Source organism: Microtus ochrogaster, chromosome 17 (genome assembly GCF_000317375.1).
Source record: "Microtus ochrogaster isolate Prairie Vole_2 chromosome 17, MicOch1.0, whole genome shotgun sequence".
Taxonomy (NCBI): domain Eukaryota; kingdom Metazoa; phylum Chordata; class Mammalia; order Rodentia; family Cricetidae; genus Microtus; species Microtus ochrogaster.
Window position 1 is genome coordinate 33,351,352 of NC_022019.1, and position 10,131 is coordinate 33,361,482.

A 10,131-nucleotide genomic window follows, 5' to 3' on the forward strand; every position below is an offset into this window, starting at 1 on the left:
TATACATAATAAATAAATAAATAAATAAATAAATAAATAAATAAATAAATAAATAAATATCTATACACTCCATTTTTCAGAGGCCACTTGGATGTCCCCAGATCTGAGGAACAGGGGCTAAATGTCGATCTATCACTTGGAAACATGCAAAGGCAGCACCCCTGTGTATGCTTATGCTTTAGAAATTCTATTTGACATGCTTGGCAGACATCTAATACAAGTTCTATTACTTGAACAGTTCATTACTGATGCCCCCTCAGGCACTGTGCCTATGATCTCCCCCGTTTTCTAACCCCATCGTCCCTTTTCTGTATGAGAAAAGATGCTCTGTTCTGATCGAATGTTTGCACTGCCTCTAGACACACAACACTCGATGCTCCTCGTTACCTAAGAAGACAGAATCAGGAGGACTGTGGCATTGCTAAACCATTAACTCACACTGCAATTAGACAGTTAATACCATCAGCGAGACAGATTAGCGAGAACGGATGTGTAAACAGTCTCTCAGATGACAAAGCCCGGTCTGTAGGAGAACAAATAGTGCCCAGAGTCAGCTGTGACCCGTCACCACTGCCAGGACGCGGGCCAAAGCTGATATTCAAACTCCTTCAACTCTGGAACAAGTTTCCTGAAACAGAAACCAGAACTTCTTCATTCATTCTCAGCCGGAACAGGGATGCTGAGGCTCTGTGTCCCTTAGAACAACACAGAAATGGATGAATGGATTTCCTCTGAAGTTTTAATCATTTGCCTCTACAACTGCTGGAGTATCTGGGTTCTTTGTCCCTGGGCGAGACAAGGATGCTGAAATACTAAAGGAATTATGTGTTGGGTGTTTTGCTTTCTTTCTTAATTAATTTTATTCCGTGCCTACGAATATAACTTTTCATTCTGGGTTTTATGACAAAACAACAAAATTATTCCTAAATATCAATAAAAACACACTCTCCACGCCCTAAGAAGCTTCAGATACACCATGGCTTCCCCAAGAACACTACAGGAAAAAAACCTGTCAGCAAGGAGTCTAATTTGTAAATGGCTGACTTTGCTTTTCATTTGGTGCCAATCCCCGGGCAAAGGACACAATTCTAGAGAGCCCTCCCGTGCACCCTTTAGCTTCGGGGTTTAGTGATGAAGGATGCTTCCAAAGCATGGTCTTTGGGGTCATGCTAGGATCCCACTCACTAGCAGAGAGTACTTTGGCTCTAAGCGAGAGTCACGTCCAGCTGATGCAGGCATCTCTAGCAAGCTAGAAAGAAAAAGACATCCATGGAAATTCTCACTGCTAGTCTAAACTAAAGTCTTTTCAGTTTGGTGTTGCAGGGGATCGTCAAGGGTTAGAACTGAGCAAGAGCTATTAACAGGAGAGCATCTTAAAGGGAAAAAAAAAGCAAAACAGTGTGCACTACAGCTGTAATTTTGGAAAGTGAGATCAGGAAAAAGAAAAAAGAAAGATGTTTAAAAGATGTTCTTTTTCTTTATGTGTCTGTCTGTGAGTAGGCACATGCGTGGGGAAGTGCCCGTGGAGACAAGAAGAGGGTGCCGGATGCCCTGGAGCTGGAGCTACAACCAGCTGTGAGCCATGAAACATAGGTGCTGGGTGGGGGCTAAATTCATATCCTCTACAAGAGTGACAAGCGAAACCAGGTATGGGGAATCCCAGCCCTCAGGAGGCAGAAGGAAGAGAATCTGAGTTAAGCCCAGGATGGTCTACAGAGACAAATGGTCCAGAACAGCCAGGACTACACAGAGAGACCTGCCTGGAAAAAAACCAACCAAACAAACAAACAAAAACAAAACAAGGCCACCACAGCAAAGAGCAGTAAGCACTCTTCATCACGGGGCCACTTGTCCAGTCCCCCAAGGGGAGGCTTTCCACACCAACTGGTTTAAACTTTTCCAAGTACATTAGAATCTACACGTAGTTCATTTTTCAACTCCGTTCACAGAAGACCAGGTTTGGGCAGTAACAACATCACATAGGATATCCAGCTCAAGGAAACTGAGGGAGAGGACAGGAAACTGTTGGGAAACATCCAGGAGAACAAAATAGGAACAAGAACCTCTGAACAGACCGCAGTGGCCTTGGGTCACTAGTAACCCTTGCTCCTCCATAACCTCAACACTTCCTGTCTGTCACCTAGCTAGAGGCTAAAAGACATCAAGCAGCAGCCCAGACGGCAGCTGGAGGCAGGAGCTTCCCTCAGAGAAATGACACCTCCTTCCTGCTGTCCAGCTACTGAGACAGACTTCACAACACTGCTAACCACCACACAGCCCTTCTCTTTGGGGACCGGCACTTCAGGGCGTGTTGCAGCAAGGTTCAAGTGTGTCATCCTACAGAATGGGCAACAAGCCTCTTCTGCTCCCCAGAAGGTTCTAGAATACCTGGTTTAAGTAAGAGCAAACGAGGCTTGGGGTATATTCAGTGGTAGATCAGACCTTGCCTAGCATGCACAGGTCCTAGTTCTGTTAGAAAAAAATGTGATTTAAAATCTAAAATCATCTTCTAAGACATAAGAACCACTTGTACCCTCTAAGTCAACCTAGGGTATACAGATACATACACACACCTATATGCAGATTTATATTTATTTATAATGTGAAAAATTAATCTCACTAAAAATATTAAGTCTTAATAAGGTACACAATCATATTCATTTTCTCTTTAACAATGCCTTCCTCTTACACTAGGACTGAACACAAGACTTCACACATGCTAGGGGAGACGTGTACTATCCATCTCACGACATTGTCCAGGCTGGCTTTGAACTCACTCTGCGGCTTAGCCAGTCCTTGAATGTGGGATCCCCCTACTCTGCTCCCAGATAGCTAGGAATACGGAGGCCTGCGCCACCAAGGCTGGCTCTAGTCCTCGCTTTAAAAGTCATGAGCTCACCAATCAAACAGTAAGTCGGCTTACAGAAAAATGTGTGCGATCACGTCTATAGCACATCGGCCAACTTTTCTACCGAAACACGGCGGCACTGAGAGAGGCATGGCCACGCACCTGGAAGTCATCGTAAGGGAAGAGGAGCATCTCCCGCAGACAGTCATTCAGGATCTGGGTCTTCTTCTGCACGATGACATTTTCGTAGTCCAGCGGCTCGATCAGCTTTGGCTTTGCCTGGAAGACCAAAGAAAAGTCCCCGTCACTCAGATGCTCTTAGAGACAGATAGACCCTTTTGTTTGCTTTATTCAAGATGAATCTCACACTGCAACTCCAGGCCGGGCCGCCCTCAGCGTGTGGGCCCTGGGTGGCTTCTCATGAGCCATCATGGCTTACTTGAGAAAGGGGAAAGACTCTGTACATCCAGACCATAATATCGCCCAACTTTTCGGCAACAACTACATTGATCTCACTCCCGAAAAGAAAACACAATGAGAAGAAATTTGTTTTCCGAGGGAGAAGAGACACCGCTCATGGCACCCTGTCCAGGCACAGTGGTGCCTCGTCCATTGTGTAAGCATAAGAGGTCTCCATTCTGATGGGATTTCCAGCCATTTCTAAGGCCACCCCTGGCTGACCTGTCCCCTTCCAAACTTCCATAGCCGGCCACTGTACGCTCATCCTGACCCAGGCCTTGAATGTCCCTACGGGACTAATTCCTTGGAACCCTTGGAATACTTCTTGGAACCCTCCTTCTGAGCCACCACCCATTCCTCTGAAATACTATACACTCACAACAGACATATGGCCCGAATCTACAAAAACATGAGCTGGGCCCAGAGCAGGCAAGCAAGAAACACTGCTCACAACCTCGGGAGTGAACCCCAGGGAACGGCGATGTTGATCCTAGCACGGTCTGGGTAGGAAGGGTAACAAGCCCGTGGGAAATGAAAGATAGCAAGCCTTTTCTAGCTACTTCCAACAGCCTTTTCAGTACAACTCTCTCCTCTCTCACCGTCAAGGCCAGCACATCTGCGGGGCAGAAATACATATTCAAGTAACTGTGTACTACAGGGTGTCAACTGCTAACACAGACATAAGTATACACGTATTCCGTGTCTGTATACTTGTGTGCCATAGAAGGCAACTAAAAATTTATATGTATGTGTGCATATGTGTGTGTATCTATTATGAGAAGCAACTGACTCCAGGGCTAGCAAGATGGCTGAGCACGTAAAGACAGTTGCTGTCATGCCGGATAACCCGAGTTCAAGCCCCTGGAACCCACGTGGTGGAAGGAAAGAACCAACTCTTGGAAGATGTTCTCTGACCTCCACACGTGTGCTGTGGGACAAGCAAGTAAGCACATATGTGAATACACATACGCATGTACAATACAGAGAGACAAGATAAATAAAAACCTGCCATGATCAAAGTACTGCAAAATTGTTTTTAAACCATTAACACAAGACCTAAAACACTGGACCTCAATGAACATTATCTATGCTGAACTGATGACTTATATCGGAATTATGTAAAGACATCGGTAAGTGGGATTTCAATGCAAATTGTGATTGAGGATCTGAGTGCCCAACCTTTGTCCTTTCTTTCTCAATACATTTCCCAGGCTCCCTTTGGTTAGGTGTGGCTACATGACTGTCTTCTGGCCAACAATCTGTAAGCAGAAGAGATGTGGCAAATGACACCTTGGCCCTGAGAGGCATCCCCCTTCCACCAGGGCTACCATGATCCAGCAGTGGCCTGCAGGGAGAATGGAGCTCCAGGATGGAGGACATTGGGATGCTGAGGCATCCGCAGAAGGCCACGGGACACCGGAACGCGCCTTGAGTGAGAACTGCATCGCACTCTGTGTTCAGCCCGAGACTCCGTGGTTGTCCGAGCCAGACAACTTGGCATGGCATGTGAGTAAAAGCTTATATTTCATGTCAAATACTTGACCCAGGCACACTCGACAAAGATACTTTTATATTCTAAGAAAAAGTTCAGAACCCAAAGAAGTATACAACTAACCATAATTATACAAAATATGTTTTAGGGATGGAGGTTAGAAAATACGCAAAATCAAAACACTGAAGTTATATATCATAAAAGTCTTTTTAGTTTGGACGGCAAAAGTTCAGGTAACGCCTACAAGATTTTAAAGTCAAAACAATCTGCACAAAGTAATTATTTTTAAAATAGAACTGCCACAAGGGAAAAAACATTCTCTAAATGATTTTAAGTCAACTTTTAAAAAACTCATTCTTCTATTTCTGTGTGTTGTGCTGCACATAGCAGCTGGCAAAATGAATGGATGTCATAATTAATAATATGTGCCTTAGAAGCCATTTCCACAAACCTAACAAAACCAGCTACCCCAGATGGCGTCAGCTCCACCCGTCCCCAGCTTACAAGGTGTCTAACACACAGCCATGACCCACCTGCCCAGGCTCAAGACACATCTACCTTCTGCTCCTTCACAAAAAGGCCATGGAAGACTCCATGGAAGAGGGAAGGGTCCAAGTTCCTTTGTGTGTTTTGTTATATCTGGGCTTTACATTTTATTTGACCTTGCTCTTACAGCAGCCAGGGCCCTTTCTGGTAAAGACCCAGGAGGATGCACCCCCCCACAAAGAGCCAAGGAAATCCTGCTCCAGCCTCACCTGCAAGGTTCCCTGCTCATTGGTTGCAGCCTGTTGCTGTGGGAGGAAGGTCCCCAAATAACCACACAGAAACTGTATTAATTAAATCACTGCTTAGCCCATCAGCTCTAGCTTCTTATTTGGCTAACTCTTACATACTAATTTAATCCACTTTTATTCATCTGTGTATCGCCATGAGGCTGTGTCTTACAGGATAAAGTTCCTTCCCACTCCGTCGGGGATATGTGGCTTCTGACTCCACCCTTATTTCTCCCAGCATGCAGTTTCCTTTTCCCTGCCTATCTAAGTGTTGCCCTATCAACAGGCCAAGGCAGCTTTATTCACCAATGGTATTCACAGCACACAGAGGGGACTCCCACATCATGCGGCCTCAACACTTAGTCCCTCCAATCCTTATGCACAACCACACTCTGTCTAAGACTTGATCTTAGCACCTGGTAGTGGGTAGGACTTTCCAAGTTTCCGCTTTCCATGGGAAAACTGCTCCCAGGACCTCCAAACAGAAATCAGGACAGAAATCAGCAGACTTCCTAAAGAGCCAGAAAATAAACACTCTAGGTTTTGTCAGTCTCTTGGGCTGTGTCAAACACACAAGTCCGCTGTTGGAGTTCAAAGCACCTAGGGACAAACAGGTACAGAATGGATTTCAAATTTTTTAAGAAATGGGCAACAGTCATATTTAGCATATGGTTGACAAACTTAAACTTTAGAGCTATTATCACACTGCAAGGCTAATAATAATAAAATTTATTATAATAATTTCATATACTAGTTTTCCATGTTCACATATTTATGTGTTTCCTATATGCAAACCGACACAGATAATACATTTACAACTATTAAAGGCACTGATTATTTCTCAACCACTTGGTAAAATTCAAGTTGCTTACACGGTTCGGTTACTAATGGCATAGTCATTTTACCTAGTTAGGACACTGAATACTGTTTCCACCAATCAGGTGACTCGGTCTCCCTAGAAGTCATCTTGGAGTAACCAGATGCAACAGTGAAGCAGAAGCATGCTTTTATGCGCCCAAGTGCATAAAACATTCAAGAGGTTCCACTCACATGATCACACTTAACCTACCCAACATCTAGGCTGACCACAAGTTAATGGTCTGGATCATCCAGCAAGACTGGATTATGACTAGGTCCTCCGTCAATCAGAACTCTTTCTTCTCCCACACCCGACTGGACTTTTTTACCTCCTTCGAGACAGGGTTTCTTTGTTTTGCCTTAGCTATCCTAGAACTAACTTTATAGACCCCAGGTTGGCCTCGAACTCACAGAGATCCACCTGTCTCCTGAGTGCTGGGATTAAAGGCGTGCACCACCACAGCCTGACAGACCCAACTTTTAATGTAATGTACTCAGGGAGGTTCAGCCACAAGGAATAACTTATTGGAATTTATTTTCAAAATCTAAAGAAGCATTCATTTCATGCCCTGACAGTTTATACTGTCATCGTCTGGCCGGATCTAGAACCGCCTCAGAGGCCAGCCTCTGGGGCCGTGTCTGAGAGAGCTTTCCTAGGTTAGCTTAACTGAAGTGGGGAGACCCCCGTTATGTGAAAATGGGACCGCTCTATGGGCTGGGGCTGCAGATGTTAGAGAAAGGATGAAGGAGACGGAGCGATTCGTCTCCCAGTGTTCCCAACTGCAGGCTCCACGTGAGCACATGCCTCGTATCCCTGACCACCCCCGCTGTCCACCCTCAGCCTGGGAGTCTGAGAAGCCCTTCTGGAAGCTGCTTCTGTCGGGCACTTTTCATTTCATTTCAGCAATAAAAAAGTAACTCATACATGTGCCTTATTCGATTGTCCAACTCTGAATGCCTTTCCTTTCGGAACAACTCATAAGCTCGGTCTCCTACAGAACCTGGCTCTACTGCTGTCCAGGGCCACACGACCACTCAGGCGATCACGCTGAAGGCCGGGAGAACAGGGTAGACGGGAGATGAGACAGTCATCAGGGACGGCTGCTGGGCAGCTGAGTGAACACGTGTCAGAGGCAGAGCCTGGCAGACCACAGGCACCCACTAGATGTGTCTTATTATTATTATTAAATGCACTTCGATTACTGCTTGCATGGCAGGTCTCCTTTCTTTCTCTAAGCGAATGTTTCGTATCTATTCAATTACACCGATCTAGTCATAGATAATTTCCTCCACTGTCTATGAACTCATGAAATAAAACAGCCAACGATGGCAGGGACACGCACAGAGACGAAAAGACAAAGGACCCAACAGAGAGAAAACTATAATAGAGATGACACTGGTACTCGGGGCAGAGGCTGAAGCCGATATAAAGCTCGTATTATCAGCTGAACCAGGCATTGATGCAGTTCACGCTCGGGAGGGGCGTGGGTGAGGACTGAGGTACTCAGAGAGGCAGGCACTCCTATTAGAGCAATTCCACAAAGACGGCAACGGCATCTCTGGGGTACTGAAGGCAGCAGCCACCAGTGCAGAAACATCCCGACTGTGCTCGTGGACAAAGGAGGGTGAGGCTCTGTGTCCTGCCATTCAGCCCTCTCCGGGGCCTCTGAAACCTCCTTCCCACAACGCATGGCCCATGTTCACACACACCAGAATTCCAGACGGAAAGGTAATAAAGTCAGAGAATCTTCCCCGTCCTGGGGAAATGGGATACCTCTGGAAGCCAGCCGATCTAGAGAGTGTTTGTTCATCCACAATATGGTTCGGTTACGGTCCCACGCAAGGTCTGCAAGCCATGGGAACCGGAGCGAGCCTCAACAACTAACCGAATGACCCCCCCATTGCTTGTCCCTCAGCCACAAGAGCTTCCTGGGAACTTTCTAGACTTTTCTGCTTCAGAGGCTGAATATGAACACAGGAGACCCTGAATGCCACTTCTTAAAATAGCAGACAGAGGAAGTGGCGAGTCTTGGTGGGCTCTATTTTGAGAAACGAGAAACTCATCATTCCTGCTCATGAAGAATTTAGGACTTCCCTTGATTTCTCTTCCAGAGGATGGAAGTGCCGAACAGCCGAGGTGAAGATGCTTTGCGAACCGTAGTCTGTTTCCCAAGACATCCACTGGGGACAGAGCAAGAAGCATGGGCCTTGCCAGCCTTCCTATGCTCTCTGTCTGCTTACATAAGACTTTTTTTTTTTTTTTTTTTTTTTTTGGTTTTTCGAGACAGGGTTTCTCTGTGGCTTTGGAGCCTGTCCTGGAACTAGCTCTGTAGACCAGGCTGGTCTCGAACTTACAGAGATCCGCCTGCCTCTGCCTCCCAAGTGCTGGGATTAAAGGTGTGCGCCACCACCGCCTGGCTTTACGTAAGACTTTTGTCTACCAACTCCAACTTCCTGAAGTTGTTGGATTTGAGGAATCCTTGTTTTCCTATGGTTAGGGTGTGCACAGACAACCGACAGCGATGTGTCACTACTTTTCGCAGACATTTCCTGAACCTGTCCACGTGCGCCATGTCAGGTCTTTGGGACACAGGTGAGGGAGATACAAGCCCAAAGAGACAGATGCATCTGTGAACAAGAAGGGCAACATGGTGGTGACCCGGGACAGACGGGTTTCTGACCTGGTTGCCATGAGGTTACTCTATCTCTCCCAAGCTACGCCTTCTCTGTTTGCTTTGCTGCATCTCCAGTACCTAAAACTGCATCTGTCATGGTACGGCATCACCTCACTCACCACCAGGAAGGAGTGAGGGACCCACGACCTGGTGCTTCCTGAAAGAAGCTGCCGGGACTGAACAGGTCAGCAGAGATTAAGGGCGGACTCCAGTGTGCAAGTTCATAGGTGCAAATGCAATTGCAGCAATCTGACGTCTACAAAATCATAGGGGAGAGGGATTAAAAAATACAAGCCATGCATTCAAATTGCTGGTCCCCCAACCAACTGCCAAGACCCCAGAAGGAAGCTAAGCAGCTCAGCTCCGTCGACTTTACAGGAGGTTCTCCTTGGTCATAAAGAGTGCACAAAGCAACAAGTTGCTCAAAGCAGTGGCTTGTGGGGGGTGGAGGGGTGTGCAGCAGGCGAGAGGCGGGGCACCAATGCGTAGAACACTTCAGGTTTACTGGAAATCCACTGTAAGGGAGAAAAAAAAAGCTACTATATTCAACGTGAACAGTGAAACTGTGAGCCATGGCTCAAGGAACAAGAGATGACTAACAGTCTCACCTCGCTCCCTCAGAATGGATGGGTAGCACAGGAGTCAAAGGAGTGGCTCCTAGTGGGGTGCAGTGGCTCCTAGTGGGGTACCCTTGCTGCAATTTATCCATACAGTTCTCAGGCTCATCTCTAAAACGCATGGAAATATTCAGTGGACGGGGTGGCCAAGGACTAGTTCAAACCCAGGGTGCTCGCCTCCAGTCTACAGCGTGTGGGGCAAAATGAAGCCAGTTGAGCAAGCGGGAAGAGCTCTGAGGAGACCAAACACAGGAGAAGCATGGGAACTGAGAAACACACACACCTTCCTGAAGGAGAATGAGACACACACACACAGACACACACACCTTCCTGAAGGAGAATGAGACACACACACACACACACCTTCCAGCAAGGGAACTGAGACACAGACACAGAAACACACCTTCCA

The 10,131-nt window shown here is 46.6% G+C and overlaps 1 protein-coding gene across 16 annotated transcripts in view; it reads right to left on the reverse strand.

Annotated features, from left to right (window-relative positions):
• The window catches only part of Dock9 (dedicator of cytokinesis 9), a 250,768-nt gene that overhangs the window by 127,812 nt on the left and 112,825 nt on the right, over positions 1–10,131 (reverse strand). For all 16 annotated transcript variants that reach the window (XM_026783249.1, XM_026783247.1, XM_026783251.1 and 13 more), the window contains exon 2: positions 3,011–3,127. In XM_026783249.1, the coding sequence (XP_026639050.1) occupies positions 3,011–3,127 (117 nt within the window). The remainder of the gene's footprint in view (positions 1–3,010; positions 3,128–10,131) is intronic.